Source organism: Camelus ferus, chromosome 23, assembly GCF_009834535.1.
Source record: "Camelus ferus isolate YT-003-E chromosome 23, BCGSAC_Cfer_1.0, whole genome shotgun sequence".
In the NCBI taxonomy this organism is placed as follows: domain Eukaryota; kingdom Metazoa; phylum Chordata; class Mammalia; order Artiodactyla; family Camelidae; genus Camelus; species Camelus ferus.
The window spans coordinates 25,883,497-25,906,390 of NC_045718.1; the positions used below are offsets into that span (position 1 = coordinate 25,883,497).

The window sequence follows — 22,894 nt, forward strand, 5'->3', positions numbered from 1 at the left end:
GCGGAAAAAAATGTGACAATGACTATATGTATGTTCATGTATAACTGAAAAATTGTGCTCTACACTGGAATTTGACACAACATTGTAAAATGACTATAACTCAATAAAAAAATGTTAAAACAATTTCTTAAATGAAGTTACTATTTAATATGTTTCTGCCAAAGGATGAGAACAGAGAAATACAATAACTACAATAACTGTATTTTAAAGATGCATAACTGTCGTACTGTGCACACATACGTGCATTAATAAAAGCCATATAGGCTCACTCTAAGTATATAGGGAGTAGCTCTGAGAAATCTGGGTCCTGTTTATCACCTCTCATTGTGAAGGAAAACCATGTGTTTTCTCATTTTGATAAGAACTCCTATTAGACATTCACAGAGCCGAAGCTGTAGTGATATATGCGGATGATTGTGAAATTCAAACACTTCTTCTGTGTGAGAAGCAATGCGTATAAAGAAACTTTAATTCATAGTTTACAATAGAAGTGGAAGCAATGACTTTATCTAAAAATTCATTAAAAGCTATTCTCTGTCTAGAGTAGCCAAATATTCAGCAGCACCTAAGAAGGCTTTTAATACACCTGGTACTGCCTAGTTTTAACTTCTGGTTGAGTTGGTAAGCTTCAGCATGGCAAGAACAGAATGTGGATGTACACAGTCAAGAAGTAACAGAATTCTCAGGCTACATCCCTCTCTTCTTAAGTCATCTGCCTTTCGTCCTTCTGGGATACTCAAACCCCAAGGACATGCAGGTAGATTCCTGAGAAAAATTATCTGCAAATACAGGCATAGAGTTAGCCCAAAGAATTCCACTCCTAAAAATGTGTCAGATAACAAATTTTCAGATAGAAATCAAACATTCAGTGGGTACCCAATTTCATAGTTTTTAAACAGTTTAAGTAATCCTGTATTTCTAGTCCGTGTCTGTTGTATCTGTTAATCAACTGAACTAGATATTTTCTAGTTTCTCAAGAATATTGTACTGTGCTCAAGTAGCGTGGTGAAAAGACCTAGCTAATTCACATTTTGTTTTCCAATGCATAGAGAAAATACATGCATGGTGCTAGGTCCAGGCGCCCAGCCAAGCTTTTGTCTTCTCTATGTTCTTATCTTCCCATAGGCTTTAACACTTCCAACTTTTCTTCTGCAGAAGGAAAGGCCACTTGGGCTCACTTATTTGCCTAATAGTCTGTTCCAATTTTTAGAAGCTATTTTATTTTCACTTAATAACGTGGGGAAGATGACAAGCAAAAATGCCCAGGATGTTTAAATAGCACATATGTGAGATGTAATGCCATCAGGTGAAACACACTCACGAGGGCCAACACCATAACCGAGCAGGACCCTCTGGGACCTTCCTGGCAGAGATCCCTCCTCCATATCCTCCGCTGTAGTTCCTCTCTGAAGTACCCAGGTAATAGTATCTCATGCATATTTCCTGAGTTTTTCAGATGCTAAAAATCACTATCAAATGGAAGAAATTAATGACTTGATGATCCTGAGTATGTAGCCCCCAGACTTTCTGGCGCCTAAGGATTGAGCACCATCAGCCAATCAGAGAATTGTGCAGAGCTGATCACATACCCTGGGGCTCCTCTCCCTCACCCGGCTTTTAAAAATCCTTTGCTGAAACCCTTCTGGGAGTTTGGAGATTTGGTGGGGCACAAGCACCCATCCTCCTTGCTCAGCTCTGCAATAAACCTTTCTCTGCTCCAAACTCCAACGTTTGGGTTTGTTTGGCCTCACTGTGCCTTGGGCATGTAAACTTGTGCTCAGTAACAACACCTCGTCCTCTCCTGGGGACATCCTGCAGCTTGAACATTGTCACTGGCTCACACCTGCCAATTGCCTTCAGAGGCTTACAGTTTGGATAGTAAACAAATTCAGGGTAAAATTTTTTATAAATCAGTAAAAACTCTTTGGCAGTGAGAGTTCGGTTAGTAAAGATATAGCAAAATGAAGAAATTTACTTTGTAATTATCCTGTCTTCAGGGACTGCAAGACAAACTGCAAAGTGGCCGTACAAATGGTGGCCTCCTATGGAATTATCTTACAAGTCATGAGTTAGACTATATTATGTCAAAGAATATGTAGCATGAGGAGAATTCCCATTTGATGGGCAAGAGAAAACCAGAAATCCAATGACTGTTCCGATAAGAAGTGGCTCTTTTCTCTAATCACATCATTAAAGTGTTCACAGGAAAAGGTTCTTCTTTCTAGTTAATTATCATCTAATGACTGGTAGATTATTTTGCATAAACTAATAGGCAACAACACTATTAAAAAAAACTCGGCAGAACTGATTAATTAGTTCTCTCATTTAAAGTATTTAATTAGGCTATTTTTCACAGTAACAATAAGAAGTGTGCTAAGTCAAATCTGTTGACTATGGAGAAATCATTTATCACTCTAAGTGGAATTAAAGGCACTGGAACAGAACACCCAGAGGTAGAGTACCATGTCAACCTTGGCCTTACCCTTTGATTTCAAGGCTTCTAATACCTTTGAATCAGCTGTTACATCACTCACTAGCTTGATTTCAATACTTTGAGAAGTCAGCTGGAGCAACTTTTCGAAGAGACGTTGACCCTAGAAAAAATATTCAGAAACAAAGTCAGAAAATCTAAAAGTAGGCTATTTTAAATAGGAATAAATAAACATTGAAAATGAAAACAATTCATTCAAATTTAAAAGGCAAGCACTTCAGCGGTTACTATTTATGGAAAATTCTTTCAAGAGTTGATAGAAACAGTAGTAGTTCAAACACAGATTACATTGGTTTTTGAGTATTGTGTGACTCACCAATTATTGCAATAATCACCTCAAAGCTACAATGCAAATCTACTCTTCTCTTACTTTTTCATGAACTCTGAAGTTATCTACACATGAAGAGATAGAGAATATTAAACAGCTGTGGTTAGGTCCAGAGAGACTCAGATTCCAGCTGGTTTTCCAACTTAAGAGCTGGATTTCTTAAGAATAGGAGGGTGAGTGTGTGTGTGTTCATGTACGGCTAGGGAATTGTGCTGTGCACCAGAGAGTGACACAACATTGTAGACTGCCTACACCTCAATAAAAAAAAATCTGTATTTCTTAATCTCACTAGTTTCCAGTTTCTTCCTCAGTAAAATGTAGATAATATTAGTATATACTTTAAAGGGTTTTCGTGAGGATTAAGAGTTAGTAGTAGGCAAGTATCCCTTAAACGTTTGCTATTGTGAGGGTCATCATGGCTACTTACTATAGTGGTAGGGATTTGTCTAAATTCAACTTGTTTAAAACTTATTTTATTGAATTCAAGTTATGCTCTGCCTAGAAATCTAGAAGTATTAGCCCAGCCTGAAAATGACTAAAGTAGAAGACCAAATAAAAAATAAAGGTTTTCCTTATAAGATTTTCACAAGCATACAAATTTTATAGTAAATTTTAGTCTCTGGGAGACTCTGCATAGTGGTAGGTTCACAGTCATTGTATCATCTCAGGCGAGTGAGTTGCAACGCTGCCCCGTTTATTTTCCCTTGTGCATTTTCCCAGACTCCTCCTTGTCATAAAAGTGAACTGGTCTTCTTTTACTGGTTTTTCAGATTTTTGTTTTTGGCCACAAACTCAAATGCCTTCAGAGGCCAAAAGGACAAGAAGGCTTTGGCCTTAATGGCCCCCAAGTGGCAGAGTCTTGACAAGAATGGATTATTGGTGCTGATTATGTAGAAAGGATCTGAAGACTGATAAGAGAAGATGGCTGAAACGTCGATGTAGAGCAGTGATTCCTGCGATGCAGCCTCAGAAAGGAAAGAAGCCAAAGATCAAAACCCTACAGCTCTGGAGTATTAAGGAGGAGGGAGCTGGGGAGCCTGTGCCAAGATGCCAGCTGACAACAGGGAAGAGTGTCTGGTATAACCCAGCCGCACTCCAACCTGGAGCCAGTGCAGCACAGCTAAAGCTCCATGCTCCCTGGGCATTGGAGGATAGAGGAGTTGCCCCCATGTCAGGGATGGAGGCTTCCTTTTTGTTTGACTAAGTGTGCTGATAAAGGATGCCCAAAGCAGAACTCATCAAAAGCGACCAAATTACTCTGCATGCGGAGCTTGGCGGCAGCCTCCCCACAAACCAGGTATTCCTCCAAGGTGTGCTGAATGTGTGCATCAGGCAGTTGCGAATTGCTTTTTTAAATAAAGAGGTGAGAGGAGAGAAGGGGAAAGAAAAAGAGAGACATAGGAGGAGACAGAGAGGGAAGAGTAGGGAAAAAGGCAGCTGTTGATTTGCTGATTTCAGGGTCTAAGTAAATTTCCAGTTTACTATGGAGAAGGGAGGGCTTGTCAGTGAGAAGCTCAGACACTAGATACGAGGGAAGACGCACTTGGTGGGGTTTTCCTGCAGACAGAGTTGCCACCAACATAGCCTCCTCTCTGCCAGCTTTGTCACTTTGCTGAGTTGTGACTATGCCCTTGTCACACACCCTTGAAGGCTTGGTGATGTCTGCACAGCCCAGACTCACGGTCATCTCATCATCACATTAATTGTGTTCTTCACCTTCACACAGGGAAAGGGCTTATGGACTTTGGGTGTTCTGTGAGACCCCACCGTTAGTGAGCCAGTATTTTTAAGCAAATTTTTTTTTCCCTCATCTTAGTAAACAGTATATTTAGCACAAATGAAACTTAAGAGATCTTCTATCTGTGTTTCTGGCTCTGTGCCTTAAATTGATTCCCACTGTGTTATTTTTGTAAGATTTAAAATGAAGACCAGAGCTCTCCAACATGAATGAAAATAGAAACTCCAAAAGCTACAGAGAGGGGCAGACTGTCATTAAATAAAGCTTATTTTTATTTTTACTTCAATATGTGCTGATTACTTACGCCAAGGATTCTTAACATTTTAAATTATAGTGCTCAATCTAATGAACTCGCGCTCGGGCAGAACTTCTACACTTCTACGTAAGGCAGAACTTCTATTAAATCTCCCCTCTTTTCAATGTCTTACTTCCTGGTCCACACAGTATTGCTAAGACATTCAGAATGCTGTTACCTCCAAAGGTATGAAACACTCTATACAGAGATCTGCAGTAAGGCCTCCTGCTTTCTGAGTTAAATTCACTTATTGTGTTTTCATAATGGAATAACAAAAGCCCCTTGGCTTTTAAACATCAGTAGTTTAAAGACTTGCAAACGTCAGCCAACATCTCAAACTTAAATAAATCATCCTGAAGACAGTCAGTGGCTTAGGCAGGTTGACCTCCTTTCAGCCAATTTTTCCCTGATGTCTGCAGTAATCTCATGACAGACAGCCTCGTCCTGGAGAGGAAGCTGTACCCAAGGACAGATGTCCAGCTCAGTCCCTTTGTGACTATGAAGAGGCTGCTGAACACAGGGAGCCCTTTCAATCCCAAGAGAGCAGGGGTTATAAATACTGCCTATTTCTGTTGACCCCAGACAACTCATGGGCAGGATGAAATGCCACAGCAAAATGTGACAGGAAGAAACAAAAATACCAAAGAGAAATCAGAAGGAAGTCATGCTCCGTAAGCTTAATTCTGGAGATTATGTAGAATATGGTGATGGTTTTCAAACCTGTTTTAACAGTTGAACTCTTTGTTCAAATGAAAACTTAAGCTAAGCATCTCCATCAATCAGTCTCTGCCCTCCTGTGCAGAATCCCCAGGACTTCACAGAACACAGCTGGAAAACCCCTGAAGTTTACCCCTTCATCAGACTGAGGTATGATGTCAGAATCATCAGGATACCAAGATTGAGAGTATAATGTCAGAGCTGGACGACACCATTGAGATCAGTAGTCTATCAATCTCCCCACTTTATAAACAAGGACTGAGGTCCAAGAAAATTAAGTGGTGTGTTGATGTTCACAACAGTGTAGTTTTTGCTCCATGACCATTTCTGTTATGTTAAAGTTGGAAAGGAAGGGGTATTCAGGGGAGAACATTATCCCCAAGCCACTCCCTCTCCTTTCCCTCCCAGCTCTGGTATAGTCAGCTCTTCTGAGTTAAGATGTTCTGGGGCTGGAAGGCATTTGATTACCGGCAGAGTCAGTTTCTGGGTATCCATGTGCCTGTAGAGCCATCCTCTGTGTCACATGAATGTCCAAGTGCTTCCTGTTCTCCAAGAGGCTGGGCAGGAGTTGGGGCAGCCTTGCTAGGCCTGGAGCTGGGAGTGTGAAGCATCAAAGGGAGAGGTGTTCTCCAGGTGCCCCAGTGAGGGACAAGCTGACCATCTAATATGGCCCCTCCTTCACCTGAAAGGAACCACTATTGATCTGATAAAGTCAAATATCAACACATTTAAGAGGACCCAACAAGGGAGACGCTTGAACACAATGAGTACCAGGCTACTCAAGAAGACAGGAGCTGGAGGAAAAACACAGTGATGAGCACTCAAGGGCAGTCAAACGTGGCTGGACTAATACTCAGAGATTTTTAGAACTAACTAAAGAACAGTATGGCCAATAAGGGTGGTAAGTGGAGAAAAGAGTGCTAGATAAAATAAGGATAGGTAACATGTGGCTAATAGGTGTAGTGGAAGAAAAAAAAAGAGACAAAAAGAATATGTTTGCAAATAACAGGAGAAATCATTGTCCAACTTGAGGAAAGACCTGAATTTACATGTTGAAAAGTTGGAGGCAAATGTAATGTGGAAAGTCACATCTAGGTACATTCTGTAAAGTTAACCAATACCTAGGGAAAAGAGGAATTCTTAACAAACTTTTGGTCAAATACGAAACCACAAAAAACGTCACCTATCAAAGAAAATGGATCAGACTGGTGTGGAGCTAACCATCGGCAATACCAAACCCGCATTTGGTGGTGACAGACCATGGGAAAAAAAGACTGAAGCCCAAGAATGCTTTACCCAGTCAGGGATTTTACCTGCCAGCGCGAAAGAAAGAACTATTTGCAGATATATTCAGATTTAGAGACTGCACTACCTACATTACCCATATGAGGAACATATTCAATGAAGGACGCTAACCAGACAGTAAATAACACTAAAAGCCATTAAGGAGAATGAAGAGGAGTGGAAACAAGTGGTGAGCAATGTGACATGGATAAGTGTTTGATGTATTTGCTAATGAAGGATTCTTGAAGAGATATAATAGAAAAGAACAAATCTGACTCCATATTAGATCTGTTCCTTTGTCTTTAACCCTCTGTTTCCTGGGCTTAGTCATACTGGTTCTGCACCTTTTGTAAAAGAATGTTGCCTACAGCCTGAACTATACAGTAGAGCCCATTCCCAAGACTGGAATCTTTAAGGGTATTAATACTTTTCCCTTCATATAAAGATAAAAAGTTGCAGAATAGAAAATAACTTGTGACTTGCTGGAGGGTTTCAGGGACACCATGACCTGACCTACCTGGACAGCTGCAAGAACAAAGGGTTCTGACACCAAGAAGTTTGCAACAACCATATTGCTTCCTCCCACTCAGGAAGCCCACATCTAGAGATACATCCCAAAGAAACAAAAGCACCAAAATGTGTGTGTGCACGCACGTTGTGCACATGTGTGTATTTATGACTACGTATGTTAGCTAAGCTATTATCATACACACACAGGATAAAAAGTATGAACAAAGCCATCCCTGTCGGGGGCAGATGAAGAGAGATGAAGAAGCTCATCGTGCCAATAAGGGGCGAGGAAGTAGCAAGGAATTAATATCAGGAGCGGCGTGCTTACTGCAGGGACCTGGGCAGCTGGACTCCCGCGGTACTAAGAAGTCGCTCTGACGTTGCTCCAGCGTCCGCTCTGGCTGCAGAAGGCAGGCAGACAATGTAATCGTGGCAGTGCATTCAGGAGCACAGAGGAGAGTGTGGATGGCACTGCAGGAGATGGTGGCCTGGGACGTGACTGGGGCAAGGGAGGAATGCCAGGATGGGCCACACAGTCTGGCTCTTCCACAATCACTTGCTCTGAGAGGGCAGAGGATCCCACACAGAATGGAGGCCGAATGCCTTCAAGCCCTCACTGCCAACAGTCCCAGCTTCCCAGGGGAAGCAACCATGAGGGTTTTCTACATGCTCCCTGAAAAACGCTACGGTCTGAAGAAAGCAGGTCCCTTAGTCCTCTTATCCCACTTGTGAGAATGGATCCTGAGCGAAAGAGCAAAAAGAAAGCAATGTTTTGCACAGAGACATTTACTGCAGTAGAATTTATTTCAGAAAAAAAAGAAGTAGCCTAAATGTCCGCTAATAGAGAAACAGCTATGTACATTTAATTCGGTTTATCTACTACATTGTCTATCATGCAGCCTAATTAAAATAATATTTACCAGGGTTTCTAATAACACGGAAAGATGCTCATGGTATGACATTCAGTTCAAAATTAAAATACAATTTTCTTAATTTGAGCCTACGTATGCAATTATGAATAAAATATAAAACTATTAAAAAAATTTTCTTCATGATCACATGATTTCATTTTTCTTTCATTTCTCTGTAGTTTCCAAATTTCCTGTAGTAAGAAACTATTACTATTGCTATAAGAAAAAAAATTCAACCCAACCTATTCTTTTTAAAAGAAAGTTCCAAAAACATAAATTGACCATAGGAAATACGGAGTGAAGGTCTAGAGAGAAAACAATCAAGCGTATAGGTAAATAAAACTAACATAAGACAACTTTAAAGAAAAGTCATTATTTAATGCCAATACTTGAGAAGAATGTCTTTTAGTTCATGATTTATTCATGCCTAAATGATTGGATTTTAAAAGAATCAAAGAGGTTAAACTTTTGCTAATCGTAGTGCTTATGAGTTTATATCACAATGATGATTTCCCTTAGAAATATATTAGAGGGGGGAGGGTATAGCTCAAGTGGTAGAATGCATGCTTAGCATGCAGAAGATCCTGGGTTCAATCCCCAGTACCTCCTCTAAAAATCAATCAATCAATAAACCTAATTACCCCCCTCCCCTACAAATAAAATTATATTGAATACTCTTATCTAATATTTCAAACTTAACTACATTGGCCCTCAGTATTTTATAGTGACACTGTAGACTGATTTCAATATGTATTATGTTATATAAATATAAGTATATTGTTACTTTCTTATATATTGATATCAAATATATATATATAGGAAAGCAAGCAAGAATGTAATTAGAATTACTCAACAGCTGGGGAAACAACAGCACAGAGAAGCAGCAGGAATTCACTAAGAAAGCACAGCACTGAGGGAGGACCGGAAACCACAGGAGCCAGGGGGCTCTGACGAGCAGCCGAGCAGCCGAGATCAGAGACGGAGCTGCACAGGCCTGCTCGCTGGCAGCTCCTTTCACGGCTGCTCCACCGTATTCTTATCATTGGTTTCTGTCTCCCCCACTACTCTGGGCTCCATAGGGGAGGGACCGTTGCTCATTTGATTTTGTATCCCCAGCAAACAGCACAGTACCTTGATAAATGTTTGTTCAATAAAGATACGTTCAAAATCACTCTGTGGCCATATTTCAAAAAGGAGAAGGCCAGTTTATAAGCATTTGCTGAGTGTTGATTTTGTGGAACAGGGAAAAGATGCTGCTTTGAAAGACAGGGACACTCTTTCCATAAGGTGATGCTATTTTCACGCTGACACTGCGCCAGGAGTTGGTTTTCCAGCCTGGAGATGAGAGGGCTGAAGATACTCTACTGTTGGACATCCACAAGCAATCACTGTGCACCCTTGTCTTCCCGGCCATCTGCTCGACAGCAAAGCTAGAGAATAAACACGACACAAGCCCTAGAGCCCTGAAGTAGGTGGAACATTCAAGTAGAAGCTGCCACCTTTTTATATAATCACGGAGAGAACAACTGGAATAAACAGGATGAAACAGAAACAGATAAAATTAGGTTGACAAACCGAGCAGGAAAGGGATCGACCTGGCCCTATCGTGACATCTGTGAAACTCACACGCTGTTCATTAGAGTGGGACAGTTTAAAGCAGTGACTCCCAATCCTGGCTGCCCAAGGGAGTCTCCAAGTAATCTTTTAAAATGTATCAAAGCCTGAGTCCCTTTCCAAACAGTCTAATTTTAACTGATCTGAGTCTGGGCATCAATATATTTTAAAAGCTCTCCAGGTGATTCTGACTGGTAGTCATGGTTGAACACTGTCATACTTGGAGAACAGGCTGAGAATCTACTAGAAAGTATGCACATTTTCCTTTCTCCTTTCTTCACCTAAACCTTGAAGAACAACTTGAGTCAGTATTCTGGGTAGAATTATCTTCACCTCCTGTAACAGAAGTTGAGAAGTTGCTGGACAGCTAAAAGATATTCCTGCTCTAAAATGAGAAAAGGAAATTCCTGCACTAGAAAAACAAAAACAAAATGAAAACAGAAACTATCTTTTATAAGCTCCATCATTTGTTGTTTTACAAACATCACCTAATCAAATTACAAAGCAATGAGGAAACTGAGGATTGAAGGGATTATGACATTTGCCCAATGTGACCACAACTACTAAACTAGTGGTCACGTCAAATGTAGCTGGTGCCAACCCTATGGTCCTTCCACTGTAGCACGTGCCTCCTGCATAATGCTGCTAGTTTGCCTTTTCTATAAACCCAAGCTTTGAGAACTGAAAATAAACAAAATAATGGATTCTAAACTGAGCCAAATAACAACAGAGCATTAGTATGTAACCTAATTATGTTTCAATTAATTTTTACATGTTTTATTTTTCCCTATAGCCGCCTCCCCCTGCAATACAAAAGAGACTGCAGGAAGTTTGCCATAATATAGTAAAAACGTATTCAAGTCCTCAGATCTACATCGAAGAAACAAAGGATGAAATGTGTGTTTTCCATGTTGTATCAGAATGTCCTACCTTCTCTAGCTGCCTCACTCCAACCTTCTAATTACAATACACCAACCTCTTAATTACAATACACCAATCTCTTAATTACAACAGGTTGGAAGAATTTCAATTATTCTGAAGGATCCAGTCTCTACCAACTATGCTCACCTTCTTTTAGGCGTAACTCAAAGCAGGAACTGTTCTCATTTTATTTTTCCCAGATAACACAAAAGTTAGTAAAAAATAAAAGAAATTCTAATTAAATATTATGATGATGTTACCGGATATCTGGAAACTTTTATCAGGCTTTTACACGGCAATGGCACTGTTAAAAACAGAATTATCCTGGGTTCCAGAAATACCCTTGTGTTGTAAAGTAGATGCTGGCTATTTGCATGGAATGACTGAAAGGTCCCCTTCAATAGACTTGGAGAGGGAATGGAAACCCACACTGGAAGACCAGAGATGGGAAAGAAAGGAAGAGTGGGCTTAGAGAGGCACTGAAGATGGAGAATCAGTAAGATGGTGGAGATGGAGAATCAGAGGCACTGGTGTGTGTGGAGTCTTGGCTAACCGCCCCCCACCAGACATTCTGGGTCAAAATATGAAGTGATAGCAATAGAAGGACAAGGAAAAGGTTTATAAGTCAGGTAAAACAAAAGCTCTTTCCTGTTGGCTAACTTACATCTATAGCCAGGAAGAATGTTGCTAGGAAGGAATGAGTGGGCTACAAGACAGAGCTGGAGACCCAGGTCACACATGGATGCACTGCTTACTCAGCTGACGGCAGGGAGTATCCCACCAACACCAAAGCGAGATTACCGGATGTTGCCTGGTTATAGGGAACTTCAATTCAAACAGAAACAGGGAACAGAACACCAACCAACGGATCAACCAACAAAAATAAGAAGTGGCTATAGATTTGAGAAAACCATGTTACTTCTTGGGTATTCAACATGACAGCTGTGCATAGGGATATATATGTATGTACATATGTATGTCCGTATGTATAGATAGATGAGTGAGAGCAAGATTCTGTGTGTATGTACATGTATGTGCAGAAACTTGTAAGTAACAAATAAAAGCCAGAACTCCATATATAATGATAATTTGCCTAATTCTTCTTATCCACCCAGAGTTTCACATTTGTAGAAGTTATATTCCTCTTTTAATTTTACACGGTAACCATCCTGGTTTCTAGCACAGTGTATAACACACAGTAAGAATTCATTATTTGTTACTACAATTAAACTGACTTGAACTAGAGTTGCAGTGTGTATACAGATAAGTAAATGTGAATGATAACATTCATAAATTTAATAGCAAACACACAGCCACTAAAATGGTCAAAGACTGTTCTATACTTTTTATATATGTTAACTAATTTAATCTATACAACAATCTGTGGGGTTAAGTTCTGTTATCACCTTGATTTTGCTGACGAGAAAACTAAGGCACAGAGAGTTCAGCATCTTGCTTAAAGTCACATAGCTGGTAAGTAGATAAAAAGAAATCTGAGCTATACTCCTGACTCATTTCTACAGTCTGCCTACCACTTACTGTGTAGATTCAGGGTCCTGGCGTATGCTTCCCAAAATGACTTACTGGATCAATGAACTTTCATACGTGGTACTTAACTAAATCGAGCAAATAACGTCAAATTGTAAAAATCATAATTTTTCAAAATTAAACCATCGTGATGTATCATCAACTGGCAATCATGGCTCCCTGTAGACCAGTAACTAATTGATTTCATAAAAATACATCTCATTAAGATTCAGTTGTTGCAGCTCATTAATTATTTTATTTGGTTCCTTACTGTGAACTCCCAGAAAATCGGATTTTTTTTTTACTCAGTGAACTAGGTAGCTCTACCAATAAGCCTTTGTTAAGCCCTATTTCCTGGCTTTTCCTAAACAGACTTGATTTCATAAATCTCCATCATTTTATCCCATAAATTAGCAATCAAGTTGTCCTAGAAATATAATATTTCAAGGTTTAAACTCATTCTGAAAGAAAGAAATAAAACCCTTAGCCCAACCCTATATTTTGATTAAATATGAAAATATGGTTACCAAGGAGCTATAGCCCTCACTAGCCCTTAACGTGGCTATGATGCAGAGGAAAGTCACTGCCCAGTTTCTTTCAGCACAGAGGGAGTCAACCATCAAGAGATTAACAACACCCAGTGCAAGGTAGGAAAGACAAGATGCATTTTTTAGGGTCCCCCTCATCCAACCCTCAAGCCCTAGAGCAGTGTTGGCCACAGGACTTAGGATTCAGAGGCCCAGGAGAACTTACCTAAATACCACATGTCTTGGGCTTTTAGAGATAAGTTTTTACAGAGCCTGGATCACTCCTTCCTGCCTGCCATCTTAGCATGCAAGAGGGGTAACTGTACAGAGATCAGGAAAGGAGGAAAGAAAACAGGTCCTTCCTGTCAGCTTTTTCTCTTTGGTGCACTTTAAGGACGCATATCCTATTCTCTCCAGGCCACCAAGTTTTACATTCCTCAAAAAGAAGGTATGGCTGAAAGCCTATTTGATTTAAATTTTACCTGTTTATTTATTTATTTTTTAATCTTTCCAATAGCTCTCAACTTTGGCCTACAAAAACTGCAGACTCTAGGCACAAATGGTTTCATCCACCCTCCTCTGCTCCACCCTCGTCTCTCCTCCTCCATTAAAAGGCTCGAACAAACACTAACATGTCCCTAGGGTGATCGAGTTCCTCTTAAAGTTCCTGCCTGAGAAAGCTCACGATTACCAAAGAACTGTCCTTCCCAGTCAACACTCGAAGATAGGCCTCCGTAGGATGGCAGGAGCCGAAATTTGATACGCACCAGTTAGCAATCCTGGGTAGGTTTCACATGGACCAACCCTCTTCCCACTGCTTTATAAATTTCTACTTCCCTGACGCTGCTCAGGCCCCTGCCACCCGCTCCAATCCCTCATTCCACTGTAAAGTGCATAGTCATTCTGTGCACAAATCTTGTTGAGTTTCTCCCTTCACCTGAACCCTCTTCCCTCTTGCAATAGTATTACTGATTAAAATCTGCCCTGACCACTTCAGCTAGTGTCCAGCTTTGTTTATCTTTGACACAATTTATTCAACAAATATTTACAACTTCATATTTGTTGCCCAAGAAATATTTACTTTAACAGCTAGTATGCACCAAGCACCATGCTAGGCACTGTTATGCCAAACCGACCGGAGCCTCCCTCATCCATTTCACCACTGCCCTGTGAGCAGTGCTGAGTATTGACCATCATGTGACTTCAGGAACCATGACCCAGAGACGCTCTGCCATTCCCTGATGACTTATCTTCTCCCAGAGTCTAAACACCAGGAGGGTTTGCTAGACTCACAGAGCAGGAGGTGGGAATGGTTTAGATCAGCTCTTTTCAAAGATTTGAGAGCATACAAACCACCTGGGGATTTGGCTGCCAACAATTCTTCCCATCCTGTACACGCACGCCCCCATCCTGGAGTCTCTCGTCCCTCCAAGAATGCGGCCGGGCCCTGTGACTTGTTTTGACTAACAGAATGCAGCAAAGTAATGTTTTGGGAACCTAGGCATTCAGAGGTCTTGTAGTTTTCATATTCTCCTTCCTGGGACCCAGCTGCCCTACAAAAACCTGGGGTTACAGCTTTTTGTGTCCACGTGCAGAGAATGAGACCAGGCCAGCCTCAGATGGCCCAGCTTCAGCTGCCCTCCCACCTAAATACAACTGCGTGAGTAACCCCAGCCAGCACCAGAGCAAAAGACTTGTCAACCAACTCACAGAGAGAATCATAGGGAATAATAATAACTAATTTTTTGTTATACTGCGATAGAAAATTGAATAGAAACGGCTGCAGCAAAAACTTAAAGCATGTGGCATTGTCTCTGGGACTGGGCGGTGGTAGAGGCTGAAATCTCACGCTGTTACTCAAGGCCTGGAAAATAGTAAAGAAGTTGCTTTTGAGGCCTTGAGAAAGTCATAGCTGAAAGTAAGGCGGCACTACTGCCTGCTGTAAAGTAGGGGATTTGGAGATCTGGCTAATTAGATTATTCAGGTAGATTATCGAAGTTTTGATGGTACACTGTAAAAAGGAACTGTTTCGTCTTCACGCAGAGTTTTGAGAAAAACGAAGGAAATCTAGGACTGTCTCTCAATTCAGCAAAACATTCTCCAAGTGAGAAAAGACCTTGGAAAAGATCAAATCACAGTTGTGGCTGTAAGATGCCACGTTGAGACCTCTGAAAGATGGAAAGCGGGGTGTGCGTCACAGATCCTATCAGTTAGACAGAAGGGCTCCTGGAAATTTTCAGGATGAGGTTCTGAAGCATCTTGAGTCACAGTCCAAAGTAGAAGAAGAACCCATCTGTGAGTTATTTGTGGTGTGGCCTTTTGCTAATAGAGTGGATTATAACTGGATACACAGTCTACAAATGTTTTTAAGGGGTTGTTTCATTTTGGGTTAAAAAAAAGGACAGAGATGGTTTAAAATGAAAAGAGGTCTCTGGGGCCTCAGATTTCTACTGGCGGGAAACCAACTAAGAAAATAAGTCTGAAGCAAACACAGGCTATTTCTTATGAAAAAGAAAGAACACAGAGGGTGGAGCAAAGAATTTCTGAGAACAGCAAATTAGGAAAGCACTCCCACAGAGCAGAAGTAGATCCCAGTCCAGAAACATTCCCTGTTCTCCAAGGTCGGAAAACTGCTGCCGTGGGCAGGGATGGCTTTCAAAATGGCCGTGGACGCACCACTGATTCATGATCTCCACTTCCCACTTTTGAACAGAAGTATCTATCATAGTTATCTCATTTCTGTTTCGCCACTGTATGCTGGGAGTGTGTGTTGGGGGGCATAGATTTCCAAATCAAGAGGCCCCCACGTGAGAAATCTTACCCAGAGCCTGACCTGATGCAGATAGAAGAGATCCTGGCCTTTGAGCCTTTTCTATCATCAGACACAAGCCTAGGGGGATGAGGAAAGCATTTTGTATGTAGGTGAGATATGGACTGCTGTGGCGCGAGTGCACTGTGGTATAAAATTTCCAAAGATACCTGCTAAAAATTCTCCCCATTCCCATATGGATGCTGCCCCTCCCATCCTGGATTTGTGACTTGCTTTGACCAAAGAATTAGGTGGAGGCAATTGGGATACTGGAGCCCAGGGCTTAAGAGGTCTCGTAAGACCTCTGCTTTCCTGTCTTTGCTCTTTTAGGATACAACCATGAGTAAAGAGTTCAAGTTTGTTTACTGAATGATGAGAGACACACGCAGAGAGAGAGAGAGAGAAAGAGTTCCAGGCAGCCCCCAGACATTCCAGCCACTCGAGGTAAGATGCTGACAAGTGAGCAGTCATCTTGGATCCTCCAGTCCCTGGTAAGCCACCCCAGCCAACACCATTTAGACCAGAGACAAGTTCTCTCTGACAAACCCTGCCTAGAATCATGAATGAATAAGTGATTGTTGTTTTTTAAATCACTAAGATTTGGGATGACATATGCTGCAATAAATATCTGAAGCAACTGCTTCAGTAGATGTAGAAGAGTGCAGAACATAATCAGTGAATTTATCTGATTCTTTTTTAGGATGGCCTTTATTGGTTTTTTGTTCTTTTTTTTAAACCTATTTTCTAATATATTTTGACTTTAAAAGAGTATAATTGAAGCAAATCAAAGCACCAATGAAGTAATAATTACAGGCTTAATGCCAACACATTTTGTACACGAAGAGGCAAAACTCATTTTATCCTTGACCCACACAGGCCAAAGGTCATACACTTGACTAGAACATCCTGGGTAGCTCAGTGTTATCATGGTTGCACCAACACAAAGAGAAACAGGCTAAAGATTACCAGGATCATTTTCTTATCTCCAGGACAGTCAGTTTTCTAAAGGCTCTTCTTATAACCAATACATTTCTTTGTTCTAATTCACTCAAATATGACAGTCAGGAATACATACTTATACTGGGAAGTTTGACTCCATTATTAAAAAACGCTGGCTCTGGGTCTCAACGGCAAATTAGGACATCAATTAACCAAATAAATGTTTCAGCAAGCAGTTACGGAACTGGAACTGAAAACATGCAGGTTGTGCAAAGCAGAATTCGGGGGCGTGTCATCAACAGACATCTTAATGTGAAGGCACCACTGAAGTTGTCTCCGATACAGCAGTGCTGCAGAGAGAGCCTATTGCTGGCAAAGATGAGATGTGATATTGCCCTGGAAAGCCTGGCATTCTAGCAGAAGCTGAGCGACCTATGTTTAACAATGGCGCACACATATAAATGTAACAACATACATGAATGATGGGTAAAGACAGACTGAAAAAATGAGCTTGAACTTTAGGAAAGGAGGCAAGAATACTGAGGAGGATAAAGTGTACATAAGTAAAATCATCACACACAGAGGATGCAGCTTACCTGACATGCTGATGGGTGACTGTGGTTGAGATCCCAATGGGAAGACACTATGTCAACAGACTTTTTGGCCATGTTGAGTAAATTCATCCAGCCTTGGAAAAGTGATAAGTGAAATGGTGCATTTTCTGAATAGTTAAGGCCTTCAGGAATATTTTCCACCAGGGCAATTCTTAGAAAAAATTTTGAAAAACAAAAAACAAAATCTAGTCAAATTTGAAGGCACAGATCTTTATACATGCATACAAAGATATCTGAAAAATACTCTTTACTCTTTCTGAATATATGTTCCTTACAATTTACATTTTCCACCAAAGGCCTTTAACAATTCCCCTATGCTAATCTAATGTGTTCTGAGAGTTTATGCTCTGTTTTCTCCCACTTAGTATTACTCGTATTTCAGAAAATCATGGTATATGTCCCTAATATCCAGAGTCAAACTAGCCTTGAAAAAAAATTCAGAGCTTTCTACACAAGCATCTTCCTCTAGTAATATTTCTTTTTTTCCCCCTTACAGCAATGCAATTCTTTAAAAAATTCTACTTCTGTGAGCTACTTAAGACCATAAGTTAAGTTTTATACAACTCCAGTGTCTCCTACAATGTTGGACATATATTAGAACTGGTTTAGAAAATAAAATATTATTAGTTTTATTACTACTAGAAAATAATAAATAGTGAAGGCTACTTCTATTGCTTAAAACCTCTGCTAAAACCTTCCCAGACTAAGGCCTAAAATGATACTAAGGAAAAAATTTTAAAACCTGCCTGTTGCAGGGCTTTATTAAAGTTGGAGATAAGGAATAGATAAAATAATAGTAATAACCAAGCCCTAAATAAACTACAATCAGCAATATCCTAATAAAAGTATCTTCTCTTTTTAGGCTTTCTTATTTATTGACAACATGTACACTGTGGCTCTCCATTGTGCTGAAGCTAAGGCTGGGTGGTTTTCATTTCTGAGATAGCCAGGTGACACATAACATTTTAAGAAAGGAATGAACATTTGTTTCCCCTAGTTTAAGAAATGTAAGTTTTCCTGCAACTCTTGATGGGAAACTCCAAACTCTTATGAAGATACCTGTAAGTGCTTCCAGAACAGAGAACTGTATTCAGAGCTGTGCATCCCCAGTGCTAGATACAATCAGGGCTCAAGAAATACTTACAGAATGAATTGCAGCTTCCAACACAAAATCCAAAACTTCTCAATAAAACTGTCAACTGTTTCTCTTAGTGAGACTTGTTCCATTTAGCCAGTGGTAGGACACAAAAACAATTCTCTTTGTAAAATGTTTGTGAATTTGATGAATATCGTAGCCTAAATGGAGTCTGAGTATGTGTCTTAGAGACAGTCACAATTTGGGGATCCAATCACCCAACCACACAACCCACATTGAATTTAATGTTTACTGAGCCCTTATGAGCACAGGACTAGCAAATCACTGTCCACAACACAGAAATGACTATGACAAATCTCCTTAGTGCTCTGGAATTTGTAATCTAGTGAAAAAAATATAATATAATGATTTAAATAGGAGGTAGACTCTAAGAAATGGCAAAACAAGAGTAAGAAATTTAATTAGATGGATAATGCATCATCTAAAGTACCACTGGCGCATGAGCCAGTAAGGAAAAATTAATTCTGGCTGGGGGCATTTAGAATTGGTGGAACTGGGACTTGAAGTGAGTCTTCAAAAATTGAATTTTTATGGGTGATCTGGAAGGGAAAGCTATTCGAGATAGAGGGAGGCGCTTGTTAACTATGGTGCATCTGGATATTTGGGAGTTGGTGAGCCAAGGGGAGTGTGAGGGAGGAGAGTAATGGCACGGACTTGCTGTGGCAGTGAAGACTGGCAGTGTCCACAGGGACCACACTGTGGAGGTTGTGAACCAGGAAGAGAAGTTTGGACTTCATGTTGATGCTTTTGAGAGCCACCAAGTACATTTTAGGGGTCTAACTCTGACAGTACACATGTATACCACTGTAAGGGAGATGACCTATCAGCAGAGAGTAGAGAGTCCATTAAAACTGACAAGGAAGGTGGGAAAGGAAGTAGACTGAGGATTGAGAGAGATTATCAAGGGGAGAAAAAAGAAGAGAAAACTAATCCAAAGCCTCATGCTGGGGGGAATACCTAGATTTTTCTGGTTGGCAGAGAGTGAAACAGATGAGGAGGTTCAGAAGGGACCAGAAGAGAGGCAGGAAGACAACAGAGGTCCAATAGGAAGCAGCGTTTGCGAAGCCAAGGTGAGGGAGGGTCAAACAGGCAGAGAGCAGGGATTTTTTAATCTACTTTGAAACCTTTGAAGGCAATAGACAGAGGTTGAAGTTGGATATTATAACTCTCTCCACATTTAAAGTTCAATTATCTGTGTTAACAGAAGCCAGACATTAACATGAAGAAGTGACCCCAGATAATTAGCAGTTTCAGCCTCCACTGCAACTGATGAATATGTTTAAAAATCAAACAAGAAGAATCCCAACAAAGAAAACCAAAATAGAACATCAATTAACAAACAGAAGAACTGACTAGTTTCAATTTTACTTCAATATAAAATCCACGCTGAGAAAGACAACGGGGAGAGTCAAGAAGCCCAGATAAACCAAACACATGAAATAAGGAATGTAGAGTAACTGTACGATTGTAGATGGCTCCGCACCATCCTTTTTCCACACCACCTGCATGGTTTCTGGTAGGCATACAAATAAAGGTTCCCAATCTCTTTTGGAAATCTCTAGACCAAGTATTCTTAACCCTGGGTTCATGGATAGAATTTGGGGGGAACTATAAACTCGATCTTTATTTCCCCTCATCTCTAGCTGAAATTTAACATTCTCTTCAGTTACGAACACAGGCAAAAAACCACGGGAATATTAAAGGAACCTGGGATTCTGTCACCATTAAGAATTTTCATGCCATGCTACAATAACTACTGCTGACACCTCCGAGTATTCACCACTACTCTGAAATTACGGTAGTCACCAGATCTTGTTTTTTCATGAATAAGCAGTGCAGAATACATGTTACTGTATCATAAATTTGGTTTTTTAAAATATTTTTGATGACTTTATTTCGGTATTATTGGTTTTCTTGGCAATCCTATGTATTTCAGTTTACTCATTTAAAGCATTTTTCAAGGAACAAGTCCGTAGGCTTCATCAGACTGCTAACGGGTTCAGTGGCACATAAAAGGTTAAAAAGTACCCATCAGACGGATAATACACCATCTATTCCTTTTTCCCCTACTTCACACGTACTCTTATAAGATGTTTTTTCCATTATGGAAGCCTGAGAAGTAGGTAAGATTAGCAAGAGAGATTTTCAAGAGAACTGGGTCAAAACCAAATATGGAAAATATCTAATCACTTCTGGGTGGTAGTGAAGGGTGAAGAGGAAAAAAGCAAGTCCTGGAAAGACTGGAAGAGAAGAGAGAAATTCCCTGGAAGCCAAGGAAGACCAAACTTTTTTTTATTATTATTATTATTATTATTATTATTATTACTACTACTACTACTACTACTACTACTACTACTACTACTACTATTACTATTATTATTATTTTACTAAATAGCCAAGTAAATTATGCATTTATAATAAAAATTAATATAGAGACACTACCCAAGGTCTGGGGACCAACACTTATGTTTGGTAAATTCTGGGGAAACCCTGCTCACCTGGTCACTTTCCCTCTTTCTCATCTTACCTGGAGGTCTTGATTGCACCTCCTCTAACACAGTGCTTGTTTTTCCTACTCCCTGCTAGAAAAGGTCTTTAGAAATCAGACTTGAAATGACTTATTTTGGTGACCTATCATTTTATTTCCTTGAGCAATCAACAGCTGGCTCCTCTGCAGGGGCCTGATCTAATTAGCATAAATGCAGAGCTCATTTCCAAGCGGTAACAGCCCTTGCTATATTTTTCTCAAGCAAGGAAAGAAGTAGGCAGAACTTATTAAAATTCACCTTGGGGCAAATCTCTGGAATGCTTGCATACTTTCTTTAAGAGAATTATGCCCAAAGGCTGGGCACCGTCTCTTACACCTAATAACAGGGGAAAAGCTGAATAACCACAGACACAAAACAGCAAAAATCTTTTTTATGCCTCTTTTTATGGTACTTTGGGATAACTACAAATGATTCAACTGTGCGTCCAGGGAGCTTAGGTGGAATAAATATAAGGAATAAAAAGCATTTTACATTGTTAATAGATTTTATTTATTCTTTTTGAGGTTTTAGTTATTTGTTTGTTTATTTTATTGAAGTATAGTCAGTGACAATGCATCAATTTCTGGTGTACAGCACAAAGTTCCAGTCATGTATATACATACATATATTTGTTTTCATACTCTTTTTCATTAAAGGTTATTACAAGATATTGAATATAGTTCCCTATGCTATACAGAAGAAACTCATTTTTTAAATCTAGTTTTATACATAGCGGCTAACATTTGCAAATCTTAGATTTTAAAATAGAATTTTATCTGCTCTTATTAATAGTATGTATTTATTCTCCAAACTTAATTTTTTAAAATAATTTTATTTTTTAGAGCTTTATGTTTTACTTATTTATTATTGTGTTATTTAATTATTTTCTTTTGGTGGGGGGGAAGGTAATAAGGTTTATTTATTTTTAGAGGAGGCACTGGGGATTGATCCCGGGACCTCATGCATGTTAAGCATGCACTCTAGCACTTGAGCTATCCCCTCCCCCAAAACTTAATGTTATTATCAAAATTTCTTTCAGTCCAGGAACAGGAACAATGTTTCACCTTCTCATAGAAATATCTGTAATTCTGTAATAAACTACGAAAATAGGTAGTCCCTGCATGTGCTAAATCTATTTAAAACATGGTGTGTGTGCGTGCGTGTGTGTGTGTGTTCGTAAACACAAGAATCCTTATAAATTATATTTTCACATATATATGATTTTGCTATTATTGTAGAGACATGTTTAGAAGGAAAGGATTTTGAATAAGGTAGACAAAACTCAGGTCTGCCAGTTATTAGCTGTATAACCCTGGACAAATGACTAGCCTCTTTACTTCTGTTTCCAATTTACAAAAAAAGTTACTACAAAATTAGAGGAGATAGTCAATGTAAAGAAAGTGCTTTGCTCAGTGCCTGCTTTATAGTGAGCACTAAATAAAAGCTACACGTATATTTTTAGAGTTACTTACAGTCTAAAAACTTAAAATTAAAAAAAAAATTTCTTGTGCATCACACAAAGTGGTATATGATATTGGTTTGTCCCTCTACTGGTGATGTTAAGCTTGGTCACTTGTTAATGGGGGATCTGCCAGATTTTTTCAACTGAGCAGGACCTCCCTTTGCTCTGTCATTAATAGATGATTTGTGCAGAGGCATCTGCAGGTGGCGTGAGTATCCTCTTCCCCAACTTTTCACTCACTGATTCGGCTTTCATCCATTTACGGTTCTTGACTGAATCCATTTGTGCTATACTTGTCGATAATTTCCTACCATTTCTTCTATGTATGCTAGTTGGTAATATTTCGTAAGGAAAAGCCTTTTCTTCTCGCATCACCCCTTTTCCTATTTTTTAAAAAATTCATTTATTAGCGTGCACTTTTAGATTCTTTTTTAAATTCAAAGCGGGGATTTAAACTCAGGTTTGTCTGATTTCATGCGCATTTCACAACACTTGGTTAGGTCCTGGTCTTATCCGAGAAGGT

The 22,894-nt window shown here is 39.8% G+C and overlaps 1 protein-coding gene across 3 annotated transcripts in view; it reads right to left on the reverse strand.

Moving 5' to 3' along the window:
• The window catches only part of PLD5 (phospholipase D family member 5), a 211,355-nt gene that overhangs the window by 77,955 nt on the left and 110,506 nt on the right, over positions 1-22,894 (reverse strand). For 2 of the 3 annotated variants that reach the window (XM_032466511.1, XM_032466512.1), the window contains 2 exons: positions 17,208-17,376; positions 2,483-2,594 (listed from right to left, as the gene is read on the reverse strand). In XM_032466511.1, coding sequence (XP_032322402.1) covers positions 2,483-2,594; positions 17,208-17,376 — 281 coding nt within the window. Of the gene's footprint in view, positions 1-2,482; positions 2,595-17,207; positions 17,377-22,894 lie in introns of those variants that run through there. The other variant, XM_032466513.1, reaches the window with a different exon arrangement.